The sequence below is a fragment of the Talpa occidentalis genome, unplaced genomic scaffold (assembly GCF_014898055.3).
Source record: "Talpa occidentalis isolate TD23 unplaced genomic scaffold, MPIMG_talOcc4v2.1, whole genome shotgun sequence".
Taxonomy (NCBI): Eukaryota; Metazoa; Chordata; class Mammalia; order Eulipotyphla; family Talpidae; genus Talpa; species Talpa occidentalis.
In genome coordinates, this window is record NW_026555331.1 from 96,682,601 (window position 1) to 96,703,609 (window position 21,009).

Sequence of the window (21,009 nt, forward strand, 5' to 3'; positions counted from 1 at the left end):
AATATTTAATTACAGCTTAAATATTTCTGAACTGTGTCACAAATAAAATGGTCACCAAGAATCTGGCGATTTGTGCTCTAAGGGTTGCCTTTCCTACTACATAACTGATTACTACCTGAATGAAAACTGATATTTGAGTTTTGGTTTACAATGAATTTCATATATATAATTCCATATAAATCTGACAATGACTCTGAGGTAAGATACTACTATGAGAAGAATACGATTCCAGATTTACAACGGAGAATAATGAGGTGTTAATAAATGGTGAGGCCAACATCTCCCAGGCAGGAAGTAGTAACACAGGAGTAAAATCTAAATATACTGACTCAATATCTGTTTTTTTCACTATGTTATGTTGACAGAGGCCCCAGCAGCCTCAGCTGAAAAAAACTGAAAGGTTGGGTTAAAGACTCCTGATACTTCTTCCAGTTCTAAAGTCTCCCACACTGTGCAGAATTCCGAATAAGTTATAGTCAATGAAAAACAAAAAACAAAACCATAGTTTTTCAAAATTACTTTACAGTACATGATACCCTCTCAGGATCATTATTGTTATCCTGTTATCTCATTTAATCTTTTTGGTAAGTCTACTATTAATGATTAGTATTATTACTTACCAGTGAAAGGGAAACTACCAGAGAACTATATGACTGACACAACTCAAATTAACAATCTCTTGCCTGAAAGGCCTTTTTTTTTTTTTTTTCGGAAAGAAATATTTATACATAGAAAGTTCAGTGTGTGTCATCTTACCTCCATCACCATCATCTGACCCTCTGAAACTAGGATCTTTTAACATATCCAACTCCGCTAACATTCGTACATAAAGCGCATTCTGTCTGAAGGAAGGATAAAATCTTTCATCTCGTAGCATCAATTCATATACCTTTTTGAAATAAATCAAAATAGTCATTGTTAATACAAATAATGTGCTAAATAGAAGATTCCACCAAAACTAGATTAAGGTGTTGCCATCCTCAAAGACTCCATATCTAAAGATGTCAGCAACAAGACTATGTCACACTAATGATTTCTTCTGGTCTTCTCAGTAATTACATTATAATATAAGGTACTATTATAAGTCACAAGGGTACACATGATGTCCCAAGAAGTAATGCTCTCTATGACACAAGTCCACATAAAGGCTCAAGGCACATATTAAAATAAATTTGAGTCATGTTATTTATACATCATCAATGCATTAAATTCATGGATTGTGGTAGATTCAAATAAAACAACCCAACATAAAAATTTTCTTCATTTGTTAATTAAATAAACAAAAAGTCCTGGCCTCTTTTGTGACAAAAAGAACCATAATTCATCTTTTTAGTCACCACTCAGGTTTAATAATGTTTTAGTAATCTTTTAAAAATCCAATCATAGGGCCTCCCTGGTTAAGCATAGCACTTTGAAGCTATCTGCAGCCTCTGCAGCACAAGCTCCATACCTAGCCCACCAGGGAGCTACCCAAATGGTGCAGCAGACATCTCCTGACTTGCTTGCTGCTCCCCTCAACAGTGTATTTCAGTCAATCCACATGTTCTGTCTCTGGTGAATCCTCTCATCCCCCCCACACCTCTGGCCTATACCCCATTTCTTGTATGCATAAAGAAATAAATCTTTTAAAAAATCCAATCACATATACATAGAAATACATTTTTTTCAAGAGATAATGATAAATGCTGTATAAAGTACCTTCCTTTGAATGTCATCAAAGATTTCAGGGGTTGGATCTTCATGATTCAAAGTATCTGCTAATTTTGCTACCAAATAATCATCAACAGTGACTCTTGGAGATGCCTAAAAATGCAGAAAAAATAAGTTTGATTATTTTCAGAATCTCCTAGTGAGCAAGAAATTTAAACAATAAAATCAGAGTATTAAAAATAAATGGCAGAAAGTCCTTGGTTTGTAAAATGGTAACTTAATGTTTAAGAAGGCTAAAATAAGAGCTAAAACTTTCTCACCATCATGTACTATTTAGCACATTGTAAACAAACTAGAACTTAAAATTCTGACTTTTGCTGAAAAAGTTACCTTTGGAAATAATATTACGTAAGGATTAAAAGAGATCTATGTAAGACATACAATCAGTGTCCAGCACACAGAAAAGTAGTACCAGATGGATATTCAATATAATTGCTAAAGAATAAGCCATTTATTACTTATTTAACACTAGAAACAATCCTTTTTAGTGGCCTTTAAAAGAAGGACACCCCCCTCCCTTGGGCCTCCCTGGTGGTGCAAGGGGTTAGGACAAAAATCTATGAATCTGTCCACAGCCACTGCAGCAAAAGTTTGATCCCAGGCCAGGGAGATACCCACATGGCACAGCAGACCTCTCCTGACTCACCCCTGCTGCTTCCCTCAGCAGTGTATTTCAGTCAGTCTGCCTGTTCTGTTCCCCACTCTGTCTCTGGTGAAACGTCTCACCCCCCATACCTCTGGCCTGTACCCCAGTTCTTGTATGCATAAATAAATAAATCTTTAAAAAAAAAGGACCCTTGTCTAAAATTTGATTTAATAATGCAGTGAAGTTCCAGTATGAGATGGGAAGGAAATAGGAAAAGCTAATTTGTTTCCAAAACTTTCATTTCAAGGTATATAATGTAACAGATATTATGCAAAAATAAAACTGATGTTTAATGTGAAAAATTATTTAAAGTAAAAATTCTAAAAAGTCTAGAATATGGTCATCTTTAGTATGTCAACTTTTGAATTTTTGGTTCTCAAGGTTCTAGAGAGAAATGTTTGCATGATGTTGGTCAGTTAACTCAATTTTCTAAAAGTCAGTTTCTTCACCTATAAAATGAGTACAATAACACAAAATAGAAATGCTATGTTAAAAAAGACAATGTGAGGTAAAATGTTTTGCACTTAGCATGAGTAATGGCTATAATAAGTTTTACAAAAATTATTATTGCCAATACTATCAAAGAAGGTAACAAAACAGTAATCGAAAAGTATACTCACCTTTTCTGACAAATACTGTTCATAAATTCCAACAGCAGCTGCTCTTAAAAGACCTTTGGTTTGGTTGGTTTGATATTTTCCATCTTTCTGACGACTTAATAAAACCTCTAGCTGCTGTTGGGCTGTAACCCGGTATCCTTCCACTGTCATCCAGAAAAAAAGATGTGCTTGACCTCCAGTTTGCTGCATGTAATCTACCAAATAAAATGTACAACAACACAGATATTAATGCCATATATTTTGGGATACATGTAGCTATATGACAAATAGGTTAGAAAGAAAGTTTCAAATGCTTAAAACTTTACACATTGAAGATATTAAGCAAATGACTGAAGTGACAAAATAGTTATAAACTGGTTAAGCTAAAAAGACCAATTATATAGGAAATGCAAATGGCAGCACTTTTTTTTTTAAATCTAATTTTTCATGATAAAATATCTAGGGAATAAAACTACTTCACAAGAAATAAATTACTTCACCAATACGCAGCTTCTGCTCTCAGTAAAGATTAACTGTAAAATTAATATTTCTGTAAGTATTAAAAATAAGGCACTGAGTCCTCAACAAGCATTTATATTTTTGATCATGAAAATGAATAATCAGGAGTTTTGCTGAAAATGTCCCCCAGAAAAAAGTAATGTTGCTATAATATGAATGTGTATTAAATGATTATATATGTTCAAAATAGCATTAAAAAAGTCCCTTCCCCATTTATGCAAAATAAAGATATAAACAAATATATCTGGCATGCTACATATGAATTATATATACCATGTATTTCTTAAAAAGTACTTTTTCAATAATTTAAATTCATAGTAGATTCACCCTAGGTTTTATTTTAAAGCCCATTTGGCAAATGCACTTTAGAGTTGTAACAAGCACATTTTCCTACCCACCTCCCCTCCCGCCCCAAATCTTTACCTTCTAAGGTTTCCAAAGAAAAAAAGAACATTTCAGAGAAAGAGGGTAGGGGAGAAATATATTTGGCATGCTAAATATGAATTATTTAAAATTTAAAAATACAACTATTAAAATTTTCAAGAGCTATATAACTTCATGAAATATATTTACCTACCCATAAAAAATTGTAGTGCAACATTGTCTACAAGAATGCTTTCCAGGGGGACTATGCAAAGTTTCCCAAAATTTGCTGCCAGTTTCACAGTATTTATTTCCTACAAATAATAGTGAATGTAGGTTAATTTTTCATCTATTCACTCATTAGGTTAAATATTTTTAAACAAATATAAAAATTAAATTACAATGAAACAAAAGTAAAACTTTCTTCCCTTCTGATGACATATGTGGACACAAAATAAAACCATTTGGCTTCAGTTAATTTCCTGGAGATCTCTTAGAGTTGTTCAGTAAATATACATTAAATGTATGAAAAATGCTCATCATTTATTTCAAAACAAAACAAATATAAATAGCTGTATTTTCAAGTAGTTTCTGCCTCTGCATCCTTGAAACAGAAGTAAATATTTTAAGACATAAAGGGCAAAAGTGCTACTGCTACGATCACTCAAAAATAAGGAAATTTCAATATTCTCAGGCATAGATTGAAGTCGACATACTGGGTAAACAGAAAATATTACCAAAGATTAATTTTTTACTTAACAAACTAAAAACTCCACAATAACTATAGAAAATAAAGTTCTTTTTAGATATATAAATAGCAAATTACAATTTTCAATGTAAAATAAGTTACTATTTCTAATTCATCTCTTCCCATTTTCTCCTGTACTGACCTGAATCAGATTTTCTCTCTACTACTCCACCATAATGCTGTCATCAGATTATCAATAATGCCCATACTGGCAATCCCAATAGTCAATTCTAAATCTTCCGTTTATTGGTAGTCTTTGCCATATCTGATCTACTATTTCTTCTTTAAATCCTTTCTATACTTGGCTTTTAGGATTATCACACTCCTAGGATTTTTTTCAATCTCGCTAGTTATTTATTGTTTCTTTGGTTAGCTCTTCCAGCTCACCTTAAACTCTAGTACTCGTATGTCTCAAGACTGAATCCTTGGTATCTTCTTACTAACACTCTTTTAGACAACCTAATCCAGTCTCTTAACTTAAATAAACATCTGATAATCCTAAGGATTCTCAAAGTTTATCTCCATTACTAAACTTTTGCTTTGAACTTGAATTTACAAATAAGCCCGTCTACTTGAATGCTGAACAAAAATCTCAATTTAGAACATCCAGTACTTGATTCTCTCTTCCAAGCCTCCTCCTGCCTCAGTTTCAAACCTGTGAATAAATAGCAACACTATTTACAGTTACTCAGGCCAAAAAACTCAGGAATTAACCTTGAGTCCTTTTTTTCTTTCTCCCCCTATATTTAATCCATTTACAAATCTTGTTAGCATTACATCCCCTCTCTAATTACTTTTCACAACCTCCACAAGCATTTCTTACTGGACTAAAACAGCAGCCTTATAAACAATCTTTTAGTTTCCATTCTTTCACCATCACTCTGCCATAATTTATCATAAAGAGCCAAAGTAATCACTTTAAATCTCCAGTAGATTCCCGTCACAATCAGAATTTAAAACTATCTTATTATGGCATGTATCTAACCTCTGAGAATTCTCTTCCATCGCATTCCCACTATAATTCTTCTCATTCATTCCACACCAGTCACACTGACCACTAACTCATTCAGTACTTTTTCTATTGCAGAGCCTTTAAATTTGCTCCCACCTTGACTGATTCTTAAAAAGATATCCCTAAGACTTCTCCACATTATTTAGACATATGTTTAAACATCACCAAATATCTCAACACCTATCCCTAAAACACTCCTAGACAATATCTATCTAATTTACTTTTAATGTTCTTTACATTTTTTTTTTCTATGTTTTTGGACGTTACACATCAATTTACCTTTTGATTTATTTTCTGACTCTGTAAAATGTAAACTACATCAAAAATTTTGTCTATTAGGTTCATCTACAATGGTGCCCAATGCACAAAATTCAACAGATATTGAATTATTAATAAATAATAAGTAGAAGAATAAATCAAGAAATAAAGCAAAGCTTTTAATTAATCACTTTTGTATTTTTCAGGCAATACTTAATTTCCTTAGGTTAGTTAAACAAATAATGGTCACACATTGTATACAGGGAAATTTTCTCTAAAAGTTCTTTTGAAGAGTGCTATACTAATTAATATCCTTCTTTTAGTTATTTGCTAACCATTTCAATTAATATATTTTAATATTAACATAACATAAACATTAATTCAAAAAGTATTTTACTTACTTTGCCTGACTGCAACCGCTGTATCCTTGAATCACATACTTTCTTTACAAATAATAAGCTGTTTATTTGATTCTTAATAGTGTTGATATCTAAAAACAAACATGATTATTGTCTAAATACAAAGCAGTAATACTATCTATAAAATACCTCAAACTCACACAGTGATTTACCATGAAAACCAATGAATATACAATTATTTAATAAAAGAAAATTTGAAATTTTAGCAAACCTATTTAAAATCAAATCATGACAATTACAAGATAGGGCACTATAAATAATAGTTAATAATCTCAAGTTCAGAAAATTATAATGCTTTATTCTTAGTACATGCTAACAGATTTAGATTCAGCAAAGGTGGGGAAGCAACTAATAGCATAAACTCACAGTTGGGTAAATTAATGTTTTGTTTGAAAACATAGTTATAACTAAAGATGTAAAATATTTTCAGTTAAGTTACTTACCATCACCAGCTGTATCAAGAGATCGAAGATACTGTAATTCTTCTGCTGCCTTATCTCTAACTGCTTCTAGCTCTCCAATATTGTCACTCAATTTAATAATGTTCATAAAGGCCTCATAGTTGCAATTAGATTCACGGATCTGAAAATGAAGTTTAAAAAAGCAGGTGGGAGGGGTGTTCATCTATTAAGGGGAAAGCACAATCTTGAGAGCCATCCATGTGCCTGGTAAACTGACATTTCCCCCCAGTGTTTATAACACAATACAAAATGAAAATAACTATACTCGTTGCACTTAAATTCTAATAAGCCATAGATTGTAAACAAAGTAAGCAAAATTATAGCATGCTAGCTTGCACAGAAAGTATGCTCAGGATGTCTGATGATAGCAAGGAAGCCATGTTGGCTGAGGAATAGAAAAGCAAGCAGAGGAACAGAAAACAAGATCATTGGTAATAGAGGATGACTGTGTAAGGTATAGCAAATGTGGTTTTCACACTGAATGGAATATAAACTGGAGAGTTTTAAACAGAGCAGCATTCTCTGTCTTAAATTTAACAGAATCATTGTGATGATAGAAGTAACTATTATTTTGTCTTTTTCTAGTTACTTTGCTGTGTAAGAAATGAAATGAAGTAGAAAGTTAGGTGTATATAATCAAGATATGGTTTTACCAAGCAAGATGAGAGCAAATAGGTAGTTGAGAATGCTAATAAAAAAACACTAATCACTATGTCAGTTAAATTTAAGCTAAATCAAACATTAAGGGGAACTGTGAAAAGGTCAAGATATTATTCATTCTTAATAAGGAGTCAAAGAACTGGAGTTTGTATATGTCCAGCCAGAACTGTGAAAAAAACTGGCCAATAAGCATATGCATTGACTCAATAGCATTAGTCATCACAGATATACAGATTAACCACAACAAAAAAGACAGACCAGACCTCTCAAACAGTTCTAGTAAACAAGAATTATAGCACAAGTTTGGAATACTGGGTATTTCTTCCATTTTATATAAATTTAACTACAATTATAAAACAAAAAGAAGTTATTAAAGACAAGATTTACTAAGAATGCATGAAGAAAAAAGTAAAGAGCTGTTCAAGTGTCTGCTCCAATTGGAGGTAACAAAATGAACATAATAGGTGATATATGCCACAGTCAAAAATAAGACTTGACATTGTCTTTAAAAGAAATGACATACATATTTAGAGAATAATAATGCAAATTTGTCTGTACTACTATTTAGAAATTACTTAAAAATCTAAAATTGTTGTTGGGTTTCACAAATACTTTGTTAAGAGCTAATATAAATTCACTATTATAGTGAATTATATTACAGTGCCCTAAACCTTTCCTCTCAAATAAAAATAAACTACATGGTAAGGTATCATTAACACAATAATTTATGAGTTAAAAAACTAAAATAAAGCTCATTTGAATTTTATAATACCTATGTATAAATGACTCCTGATATAGTGTCAGAGTATAAGCTAGAGAGCAAAGCAGGCTAAAATCCTTTATTAATATATTCTTCATATTTTCTGAAAGTTTACTACAAAGTACAACAGTGATCAGTTCCTTTCATTGAAAAACAAAAAGACCTAAATAGCAAAACATAACAAAACAGCAGTGAGCACTTTATGTCTCAACAGTCTCTTTAAACATAAATGGAAAGAATTCACAAGTTAAAATGTAGAATGATTGAATGGATTTCAAAACAAAGACCAACCTTCTGTTGTTTACAAGAAATCACCTTACAAAGATAAGCACACACTTAAGAGTTATAGGCTGGTAGAAATTATAAATGCAAAGGCAACCGAAAATAATCTGGGGGAGCTAAACTAATGTGGGAAAATAGACTTCAGATTAAAAATAGTAATAAAAGACAGACACTATATTAGGATTATATGTCTAATAGAATAATAAAAAATAACACTCATAAATATCTATGCACTGAATGATGAAGCACAAACACACAATAATTAATACGAGAACTAAAAAAAGACATTGATAACAACACCCTAATATTAGGAGACTGTAAAAACTCACAACAATGGACTGATTAATAGGAAAAAGAATAAATAAACAACAGCCTTAAATGAGGAGCTAGACTAAATAAAACTAACAAATATTTACAGAGCATTCCACCCAAAACCCATTGCATGTAACTTTTTTTCAAATGTACATGGAACATTTTCGAGAATAGATCATATCTTGGGACACAAGTCAACTGTCAATAAAACCAGATTTAAATTATACCCAAATATTCTCTCTGATCATAATGCCATAAAATCAGAAACTGAGAATAAGAAAATTTAAAAAGAGAAGATGAATACACAGAAACTAAACAATAGATCTTGGGTAAAAGAAGAAATCGAAAAGGAAATCCAGAAACAATTTGAGATAAAAATGATGATACAAGGTATGAGAAACTATGAAATGCAGCAAAAGCAGTATTAAGAGGGAAGACAATTGCAATGCAGGTTCATATTAAGAAACAAGAAAAATACCAATTAAAATATCACACCTAAAGCAACTTGAAAAAGAGGAACAAAAAGACCAAAAGATAAAAGCAAGCAATAAGTGTGAGAGCAGAAATAAGTAAATATAGTACAAAAGGGTAATTACAAAAAAAAAAGCTGGTTCTTCAAGATTAACAAAAAATATAAGCTTTTAACTACACTAACAAAAAGAGAAATGAAAAAAGAACATAATAAACAGTCACAAACAAAAGAGAAAGCACAGAAATCCAAAGAATCCAAAGGTTCTTACTAGATTACTATGACCAACTATATGCAATAAATTTTATAATCTTTAAAAAATGGACAAATTTCTAGATATAATCACTAAGACTACTAATCTACAAGTAACAGATGAGCTGAACCAAGCACAAACATGTAATTGAAACAGCAATAAAAAGAAAAATTCTTCTCAAAAGACTGATGAGATGACTTAAATATGAATTTTGGCAAACTTTCAAAGAACTAATGTCCATCTTTCTCAAAATGCTCTTAAAAATACAAGAAGGAATCTACCATAATACATTTTACAATGCAAACATTACCCTAATACGGAAACCAGACAAACGAAACACAAGAAAATTATAGACCAATATACCTGAATAATGCAATCTATGCAAAAACCCTCAACAAAATATTAGCAAATCAAATTCAACAGTATACCACAAGGTTGATATACCATGATCACATGGGATTTATACCAGGGATGCAGGGAAAATCTAATATATGTAAATCAATCAATGTAACACATAATATAAACAAAAACAAACCTAAAAATCACATTATAATATAAATAGGTAGAGAGAAAGCACTTGATAAGATTCAGCACCCATTTATGATAAAAGCTCTAAACAAGAGAGGAAAAGAAGGAACCTACCCTAATATATAAAAGGCCATATATCACAAACCAATTGTGAACATGATATTTAATGGCAAATAACTGAAAGCTTTTTCTAGGCTCAGGAACAAGACAAGGATGCCCAATGTCACGTCTTCTGTTTAACTTAGTAAAAGGGGTTAGTTTTGGCCAGAGCTATCAGACAATAACAGGCAATAAAGGATATACAATTCAGAAAGAGAAGAGTGAAACTATCACTATTTGCAAGTAATATACAACATAGAGAAGGCTAAAGACTCCATCAAGAAGTTACTAGAAACAGGGCCTCCTCTGGTGGTGCAGCGGGTTGGGCGCAGCGCTGTGAAGCTGTCTGCAGCCTCTGGAGCACCGGTTCGATCCCGACTGGCCGGAGAGGGTTCCACATGGCGCGGCAGACATCTCCTGTCTCGCCTGCTGCTCCCCTCAGCAGTGTATTTTGTCAGTCTGCCTGTTCTGTTCCCGGCTCTGTCTCTGGTGACTCCTCTCACCCTCCCGCGCATCTGGCCTGTACCCCAGCTCTTGTATAAATAAATAAATAAATCTTAAAAAAAAAAAAAAAGAAGTTACTAGAAACAACAGATGAATATAACAAAGTGTCAGGTCATAAAAAAAATCTACATACAAAATCCATAGTCTTTTAATATACAAAGAATAAGAGGTAAAAGAAACTAGGAAAATAACTACATTTACGATTGACTCAAAAAGAATTTAATGCCTCTATATCTACTTAAGGAGGCAAAAGAACTATAGAGTGTGAGGTACAAAGTGTTACTCAAAGAATTAGATAGAAACATAGCAAGATGCAAGGCTATCCAATGCTCATGGATGGGGAGATTAATATAATCAAAAAGACTCAGCAATCCCACTCTTGGGCATATATGCAAACAATATGAAGTCATTAACATAAAAACTTGAATATTCCATAATGATCATCTTATATTTATAATAGCTAGGACATGGAAGCAGCCTAAATGTCCACTGACAGACAACTGGATCAAGATAATATAGTACATTCCTGCCACCGAGTACTATAAAGCCATTAAGAAAGGATGAAATGCAGCTATTTTCAACAAAATTGAGGGAATTTGAGAGAATTATGTATAGCAAAACAAGTTAACAGTAACATAAAATACTGGACATTTACAAAGCAGATGACTTCATAATGTAAAACACTTTCAAAAACCAGAGGATATCAATAAGTAATATGAATGCTCTGAAGTTATAGAGCAAGGATAAGGTAGTGGGGAAAAAATGTTAAAAATTTTTTTTAAAGATGTACTACAACTGCTATTTTTAATGACTGCATTCTATTCTGTCATAAATATTCTATAATATTTTAAACCAATATTCTACATGGAACACAAATTAGTTTTAGTTTTTTACCAATATAAGTCAATGTTGTCAATAACAGACTTAAATATGATATGAGGTAAACTTGTTCATTATTATTTTAGTATAAATTTCAGGAGTAGAATACCTAACAAAAGGATATGTTGTTTTTAATTTCAATTATGAGGATATGCATACTTTTATCACTTTATCTTGCTTTTACCTTTAAGCTCTCAATAGAACCAAATAAGTCTAAAAAAATTGATAAAAGAAAAATTAAATTCAGTGACCTCCATGGAAGGCTCTAGAAATACAAAATTAGTAAAATAATTTCTGCCTGCAGTAGCCACAATCTGGCAGAAATTATAACAACTACAATAAAACAATGACAAGTCTGAGAATGGTTATGGGAGAACAAAGATCAAGTACTTTTCCTAGGAAAATGGACTGAGTTAATAGAAGGCAACCAGAGAGAAGAAATCCCATGCTTTAGAAAATGAATCAGTGATCTAAAAGTATACATCACTGTATTCCATCAATGCCCTATTTGCAACTCTTTCTTGACCATGAATTTATTGAAAAAGCAATTATAATAAGAAATATATAGGGCCTCCCCAGTGGCGCAGCAGTTGAGCGCTGGGTTGTGAAGCTGCCTGCAACCTCTGCAGCGCCGGTTCGATCCCCGGCCGCTGGGCGAGAGTCCCACACAGCGCGCAGACCTCTCCTGCCGCCCGCTGCTCCCCTCAGCAGTGTACTTCGTCACTCTGCCTGTTCTACTCTCCGCTCTGGCTCCAGTGAATTCTCTCACCCTCCCGTGCCTCTGACTGTACCCAGTGCTTCTAGTATAAATAAATAAATAAATAAATATTTTTTTTTTTAAAGAAATACATAAAATCAGAATACAGAGCTAGTAAACTCAATAATCACTATTTGATAATGTGGAAAAGATGAGAAAACTCAAAGTTATCTGCTTAACGACAAACTAAGGAATTTACAAAAACATTTAGAATACAGATTTTCCAATTCTTAGTCAACTGTTCTTTCCTCCCCATGTTCCTCCACTATATACAACAAAATCTAAAGTACATAACATTAAGTAGTTCAGATCATAAGCTGTATTTAAAACCAAATAGCAGCTTTAAAAAAAATATTACCTAGGAACTCCCTGGTGGTGCAGGGGTTAAAGTCTCAGCACAATCAAGCTATCACCAGCCACTATGGCAAGAGTTTGATCCTGGGCCAGGGAGCTAACCCACATGGTGTAGCAGACCTGCCCTGTCTTGCCCACTGCTCCCCCTCAGCAGTATATTTCAGTAGATCTGCCTGTTCTGCTCCCCACTCTGTCTCTGGTGAGCACCTGTGGCATACACCCCAATTCTTGTATGCATAAATAAAAATAAATCTTAAAAAAAAATTACCTATACCACAGGCAGTAAAATATATCTTTCCATTTAAATAAGTAGTAACAGCACAAAAATTGTGAGGAAGATTATCTTATCAATACACTCCTTTAAAAAAATAGCTAATACTTCAATGTATTAGCAAACAAATATTGAAAATATAAACATTATCTTCAGATATATACTTAATTAACAAATTGTTGCTTAATCATCCTAATCATTTAACCATATTTTTACATTTTAAAACAGTTATTTCAGTAAGCACTTACCATCCATATGATATATTGATTAATATAATCAGGATCACTGAGTTGATTTATTAATGGAAGAAGAATTCCTCGTGCAAGAATTTCCTGAATAAAAATTTTAAAATACAAAAACAAATTTAACCTCATATATTTCTCAAGTCAATAAGTTAATATAAATTTCCTAATACAAAGATATTAAGAAATATATGGTTCACACAGAAGTAAAACCTGGTAACAAAATCTTTTAAATCTTATAAAAACTAGAGATGAGTGAAAGATAAGCAAAATGATACCTACAGCATGTTAGCATCCGTATCAATTTTTAAAGGTAAAACATGGCACTATATGTGTTTATGATTTCATGTCTATATTAAAAGCATAAAAACAAAAAGTAAGGGGAAAAGTACACAGCAACTGAAAGAGTGGTTGCCTTCCAAGAAAGGAACACAGCAACTACAGTAAAATATTAACATTGGTTAAAATATTAACATTGGTTAAAATTTATGTTCATACATAAATGTCTATTTTATCATTCTTTATACTGGCTCTATTTTAAAACTATCCTAATAGAAAATAAATTATAAATGTTAATATAATTACACCCCATTCCCTACAATACACCTTTCAATTCTTTGCAGCTGTACATGCTATGTATTATTTTTCAAACATTCCTTCAAGGACTGACTACAGAATCAATACTCCAATTAAGAATCAATTGATTTATTTCTTCTTTCTGGAAGTCTGATTTACCTGGACCATTTTTGGTATTCATAGAAGGTAGCTTTCATTTTATTTTCATTTAGAAAAATATTTTATATAAATTCTACTTTTGTAAGCTGTATAAATCTCTGACAATTGTTACCATATGGTAAATTAGTATTTCCAAAAGGTACTAATAGAGGTTCCACTAGCTGTTCTGAAATATCTTTTAAAACATTTTAGTCTTAAATTAGAAGGCATTGTTTATTCTTTCAAGATTAGTTTAGTCTATAACTTCTTAGCAATTATTTATATAATTCCTTCATTCAAATTATGTCTCTGGCTCCATATGTTCAAATTTGAAAATGTACTTCTTCGGAACAAAAAAGTTTACAAAAAATTGTTCTGAAATTTTGGTTGTAATCATAAACTCAATTTCTAAACTGGTTCTAATGAGAGCTCTAAATATTCCAAAGTAAGTAACCATTTTCATAGAATTTCTATTTTTTAATACAAGCACCAACTGTCATATATGAAGGCCTAAACTTAAAAAGTCACTCTGGCCAAGAACTTTTAAATAAATGTTTTTTCCATATAAGGCAATAAGATAGCAATTATCTTAATCAAATACTGTGATTTGTACAATTTAATACTAAGGATTCATATATATAGGAAAGAACTCTTTAATCTTTTATTTAATCTGAACAAAAATATCTTTTGGAAAAACCTGAATTTAATTTCCAACAAAAGAAAATTGAAATTTAAAAAAATCAAGTTAAGAGAGAGGAAAAAAAACTGATTTGCTAATGCAGTATTCTCTGATTAGATCCAACCCCCCTTCAAAAAAAATATATAGCGATCTTCAGATAATCTATAGCAAAACAAATTCATTGTTTTATAATTCTACTTATTTTAAGCTAGAATATAAATCAGCTTAATCCTCAAAGCTGCAGTAGCATGTGCACCAAAGACAGCAAGAAGGCAAACAGATTTCCTCTTGCATTAAAACTGCTTCTCTGATTTGATATTGGCTATGTGCCTGGTACTATGATAATCACTAGGTACATAATGATGACACAGATATAGCCCCTACCCTTATAGGATTTAACAGCTCTATTAGTGCAAAAAAAGTCATCAAACAAATAAACACAGCAAGCAAATTTTGATTTTAAAATATAGTAAGTGCTATGACAGAAAACAAATGGGTGCTTCAACAGAAATAGGGAATTATGAAGGATATTTAGATTATATGGCCTATGGGAAGCATCTCTATGTCTATGAAATATGAGGGAAGAATACAATTTAGCCAAGTGAATAAGGGCAATTATTTGAGCACAGGAAAAAAAGAATATGAAATAATCCTGTCAAATTGAGAATATGGCCTTGTTGGAGAAGAAGGCAGTATGGTTTAAATTATAGTGAGTGCATGGCATGAAGGCCAGAGAGATAAACAAAGCAACATTGTGCATGGCCTTGTAAACCTCTGGAAAAACTCATTTGAAAAATTGCTAAGTGGTCATATCATTTATTGGAATGTAAAAAAACAGGTTATATAAGCAAGTTAATATTTCTATACTGGACATATAAAGTTTAAAAGGACAGTGAGCCAACCAAATGATAATTCCAATGGGCAGCTGGTCAGTGACCTGGATGTCAAAAGGGAAGTCTGAACTAAAGATACAAATTTGGAAGTCATCAGCATTTAGGTGGAGTTTAAAATCATAGGAACAGATGAGCAAGAAGCAGGTCCAAGATAGAAGAACTTGGATATTTAAGAGGTAAATACAAGATAAGGAGACCAAAGGATATGAAGTCAAACGGGAGCAATGATAAAGAACTTAAGAAAGACAGCTTTTCAAGAAAGAAAAGAGCTAAGCATATGAAATGCTGCTCATACACTTGTCTGAACTACCAACTAGACAAAGATTCTGATGACAAAGAGATACTGAAACTAGCAATATCTTTCTTCAAGTGGTAGATATAAATCCAGTGATAAAGACATGCCAGGTATTTACCACCCTTGATAATTTTGCATTTTGCCCTCACTTCAAATTACTAATACCCATTTAAGAAGCATATAAACTGAACTTGAGTTAGGTAGGAATTGGGAAATTGGGAAATTATTTCTTAAATAATAACACACATGCATTAAAGCAAACCTCAGGAATGGGTATCTGTGTTGCAGGATTAAATAGATGACAAACTTTCATTTTTACAAAAACTAGAAAATTTCACCTCACCTATTCAAGTAGGGTAAGATCTAATATAGCTAACATTCATTTCACAATCACAGCCAAAATCATATTCCTTTACATTAGAATGTAGTTATAGAGCAAAAGTTTATAACCTGTAAGTAAAAAATGCAAAACCACTGTTCTTCTATGACTTACTCATTTTCTAATAACAAGAAGTAGAATCTTAGCTGCTCAGTTTTTTATAAGTTTCTGTACAGAAGTCTTACTTAGTCAAATTTAGGTAATTTAAAGACAAAATTAAAGAAAATTAAAACATACCTGGTATTATAACCAAAAAATCCAAATGTCTAACTCTAAATAAAAGAGATCTCAATGGATTTTAGGGACCTCTGAGAGTAGGGAAATATTTTCAATATTTTAATATTAATATTTTAATATTCCCCAATACCTTTTCAGAGGGTTTGTATCAAAGCCATAATCAGCATAATACTGAGACTATTACCCTTTCACTCTCATTTATTCATGAGCATATAGCAGTATTTTCAAAACGAAAAGCCAGGGTGGAATATACCATCAATCAGCTAATGAAATGTGGACTTGTATACATTCTTGTATTTTCAACTTTCTAATTTTCTTTTTTAATACATAATAAATTTATAATATATAAATATATGGTAAACATTGATAGGTAAAACCCATATAAAGTTCCTTGGTGGTTCTCAGTAATTTTTAAGAGTATAATAGAGTCCAAAGACCAGAAATTTTTAAATTAATGCTCTCAATCTCTTTACAGTGTGACTTATTTTTGAAAAGTTTAAGCTTACCCTGACAAAGTATCTCATGATCTTGTTCTGGAAATCTCCAGGAGGTAGCAATAAATATAGTAAGACCTCACACAAATCCCTTAGAAATCCTAGAAATAAGAAAAGTAGTTATAATAACACTGAAAATATGACATCTTTACCTACTCATGAGATAACATATATAAATAAAAGTTGAAATATGCAATTTTCTCATTGTGCTGGCTTATTATTTTAATAATTAATTAGCACATACCTAGTTCTCAAAAATTCTTTCCATGTTGCTTAAATAGTAATGATTAAGCAAAATAATATTTTTTTAAATTCTGCTCAATTTTACCATACTTTTTGAATCATTGAAATTTCAGTTAAATGTACTATTTACTCCCAAATAGTTTTAATTTATCCCACATATTCTGCACTTACACCACACATTCTTTGCATACATAAAAGTTATTTGCATGTTTAAAAATATACCTGCAATTTTTCTTTCAAGAAAGAACTTCTACTATCTTGGCTGTTAATAACAAAAGAAAGAAATTCTCTTCTATTGTATTCATTTAACAGGGCTCAATTACACAGAGCTACTGAACATCATCATTCCTATCTCTTATCTTTAATTAATACTGAAAGAGCATTAAAAATTGAACTGCACAATAAATATAAAAAGTAAAGAAGGGAATAAGAGGGAATGAAAGAAAGAAATAAAAGTTGAGTACATTTAAAAAAATCTAGGAAGTCAATTTTGAAAGCTAGAAATGCTTTTCTGTAGTTCCTAGCTGACACTTCCTGGGAATATAATTATATAGCTGATCCTGTTAATCAAAAAATGTGCCAAGTCGCAAAGACTCTTAGTAGTTGAAAAATAGGATAAGAAAACATCCTCAGCTAAAACTTATCTGGTTTAATCTCCCACAAAGAAAAGACAAGTCTTCAAATCCACACATTTTATTTGAAATTATTATAATCATTCCCTTAGAAAATATTTTAAGGTAACATATTTCTTGAAGTAGAAATAATAAATTCAAGAGGATGAATTACTACATATCAAAAAGTAAATTTACAATTATAAAATGTTAGAACTTACTATATAATTTAAAAGAAGACAAGAGATGTAATTTTAACTACCATCTTTAAATTTTAAAGACCTTTAAAACAGAAAAAAGAATTTGGAAATTACCTTTAAGAGTTAAAGAATAAAATCAGTTACAAACAGTATCTTTACTACCTGCCCTACAAAAACAACTACACCTTTATATGTCTTCACTGATTCTACTAACTTGTTTTTAGCTAATTTGAACTGTTAATGCTGTCAAAAGTGTTAAAGTGCAAAGAAAACCTTCTTCATCTTTGGGGGAAGTGCACACTAGATCACGGCAAACGTCCTTTTCCATTTCAACTTCAACTTCAAAGAACGTATCTACAAGATCTTCTGCTGTACCTGAGCAAAGAAAGGAATCATTCAAGATAAACAGGATAAAGAAAAACAGATTTTAAAATTCTCATTTTCAAATGGAATGAAGACATTACCTTTAACTTGGTCATCTTTCTCTGTTATCTTCTGTTGAGCCTTTCTGAATACTCGTAGGTGTGTGCCAAAATCATCTACAATGCGTGTAGTAAAATAAGGTTGCCAGTCTATTTCTTTTGACCTTATAAAAAACATATTTTGTAAAGCATTATATAAATGCTTTTTTAAAATCAAAAAATATAATTCACTTTAATGACTACTGAAAGACAACATGATTATCATATAGAATGAATTTATACTAACTCATTTTCATCTAATTACTATCCCATCCCTTTCTTTTGCATGACCCAACACATAGCAAATCTACCTAAGTCTTTAAGCACTATTATTTGAAGTATATTTTATGTCTAACACTTAAAAGTGGAATCTAAGTGCTGAAAATAAAATAATTTTATTCCAGTGAAATATGAAATGAGTCTTCTAACAGGTATATCACACAATTTCTTATCCCAGACATAAGATGATATTGGGAACTAAGAATTTTTTTGCTTGCTTTTAGAAGAACATTGGAGACATTTCTTGGGTTTCATTTCAATTTTCCAAGTTCTGAACCAAATACCTCTGCATGAGTCTGACTGCTTTCTATTTATGTATACTAGCAATTAAAAATGTAACCATTTAAAATAACTACAGTCAAAACAATTCTGTAAAATGTCATATTTACCCCTGAAAAAGGTTCTTGCTAATTTTATTAACACACCTAGTACTCTATCTCAACAGCAACAGACCTCAAGAAACATAGCTAGCATAGTACACCAGTGAAATAGAAAATACAACAGATAAGTCAAAAACAATTTATACCAATCCTTGGGTTAAAAATTTTAAACATTTTTCAATGTTATTTTCCTTACATTAGCACTAAAATTAATTCAGCCTTTCAGGAATATCAAGTAGATAAAAGAAGTTAGGCAACAGGATAACTAGAAAAAAGTACACTATATAATTCATTATGCTAATTACCCACACAGATATAATGAAGAAGCTGGTGAAGAAGATGACTTGATTGCTGTCACTTTTTGAGAAAAAACTTTTAAGGGTAGTGATGATACTGAGCAATAAAACAGATGGCTGTTTTCAAAATAAAAACACATGCTATTGATACAGATATATTAATTTTTAATGCACAACTATGGTTTTGCTATACACATGTATGGAACAAGTAAACTATAAGTACATGCAAAAAGAAAATTAACATAAAAAAGGTATCCTGAACTCAAGGATTATTTAGAATAGGAGTTGTGTCTATAAGCACATATTAAACTAGGTAGCATAAAACTTAAAGTAACAATTTTAGCCTAGAAGTCTCTAGAATTTCCTTAAAACAAAAATTAGTCTGTGTAAGCATCTTATAAAAATCTTCACATAAAAATTCATACATAATCACTATATTTGAAAATTTTATAAAGCAGAATTTTCTTGATATAGGCCATTGCTCTTATGGAAAGGTTCAGTCTAACAAATTGAGAAGAAAACAATATACAATCTTTCTCATATCTGTTCTGTTTCATGGTACAATGGTATTTATACAATTTATTGAAGCTGTCAAAACTCACTAATTACAGAAGACATTTTAAAACCATCTCAATTCAACAGAAGATGAAAATTAACAAGTAATGCAAATATATAAAAAGTACTTTATATTTTAAATATAGATTTCTACTTTCAATATACAAATATGTTGGAAGTGGGTAAAGCAGCAATATAGTATTCTACACCTCTGCTTGACTTATTTCCACTGAATACATTTACAGTCTTTTGTAAATCTCAACACAAAAGAACTTTGCTAAGTTAGAATGTTAAGAAAAAACAGTAATACACTGCATCCCATTTGTAAATTAGGAAAACATCTGCTAATGATTTCTAATATTTGTCTTAACAAAATGTGAAAATATTCTGGTGACATCGATGTACTTTCTAAAATGATGGTGTATGCTCAATATGTAACAAATGGAATAGTGCTACAAGTTTATTAAAAATCATTCCATTTATGTACAGCCACCTCTCTTTTTATTGATCTTCACATAGATGTATTAGAGTTTATAGTATCAATTATTTTTAAACTGTGGCCACAATTAAGTTTCATTATCACTTTATTTAGAATATTCCCCCATAAGATACCTAGTCCAGCAAAAACCTGAATTAGTACACAATGAATTTTTTAACTACCTTTCATTTTACTGTTATTACTCATAAGCTTTAATTTCTTGAATTGAAAAATGAGACTATTTACTCTGGTCACAAGAATAGGTGATATGTTCAACTCTCCCTTATATACATAATTTGTAGTAGGCTCCTGATGCTTAGGTATCTTGATGGAATGGCTGTAAGAATTAAAGTTAACTAGGAAAGCAAATAAGCAATGCAGTTTTAATTGAAGCACAAAAGCAAAAACGTTCCATCTACAAAATGTATACCTCTTTGAACATACATTTTGTATGCCCTTATCTTCCATCTCTACAACCACCATTCCTGGCCTTTTCATTGTTCTCCCACATCTACTTTTGTCTCCCCATCCATTCCTTTCTCCATAGAGCAGTCAGAGAGAACTTTTTAAAAATATAAATATGATAGTACAAAATAAAAGCTTTAAAAACCCTTAAACAGTTCAACTGATTTTAGGACTAAGCACAAATACTTTTAAGATTCTGCCTACCCAAGACTTTGTTTATGTCCTCATCATTATCTGTTTCATCT

The 21,009-nt window shown here is 31.4% G+C and overlaps 1 protein-coding gene across 5 annotated transcripts in view; it reads right to left on the reverse strand.

Annotated features, from left to right (window-relative positions):
• The window catches only part of SNX13 (sorting nexin 13), a 109,716-nt gene that overhangs the window by 33,901 nt on the left and 54,806 nt on the right, over positions 1–21,009 (reverse strand). For all 5 annotated transcript variants that reach the window (XM_037508562.2, XM_037508553.2, XM_054692407.1 and 2 more), the window contains 10 exons: positions 18,315–18,436; positions 18,124–18,225; positions 16,809–16,897; positions 13,112–13,195; positions 6,718–6,856; positions 6,257–6,345; positions 4,052–4,151; positions 2,977–3,170; positions 1,699–1,803; positions 757–889 (listed from right to left, as the gene is read on the reverse strand). In XM_037508562.2, coding sequence (XP_037364459.1) covers positions 757–889; positions 1,699–1,803; positions 2,977–3,170; positions 4,052–4,151; positions 6,257–6,345; positions 6,718–6,856; positions 13,112–13,195; positions 16,809–16,897; positions 18,124–18,225; positions 18,315–18,436 — 1,157 coding nt within the window. The remainder of the gene's footprint in view (positions 1–756; positions 890–1,698; positions 1,804–2,976; positions 3,171–4,051; positions 4,152–6,256; positions 6,346–6,717; positions 6,857–13,111; positions 13,196–16,808; positions 16,898–18,123; positions 18,226–18,314; positions 18,437–21,009) is intronic.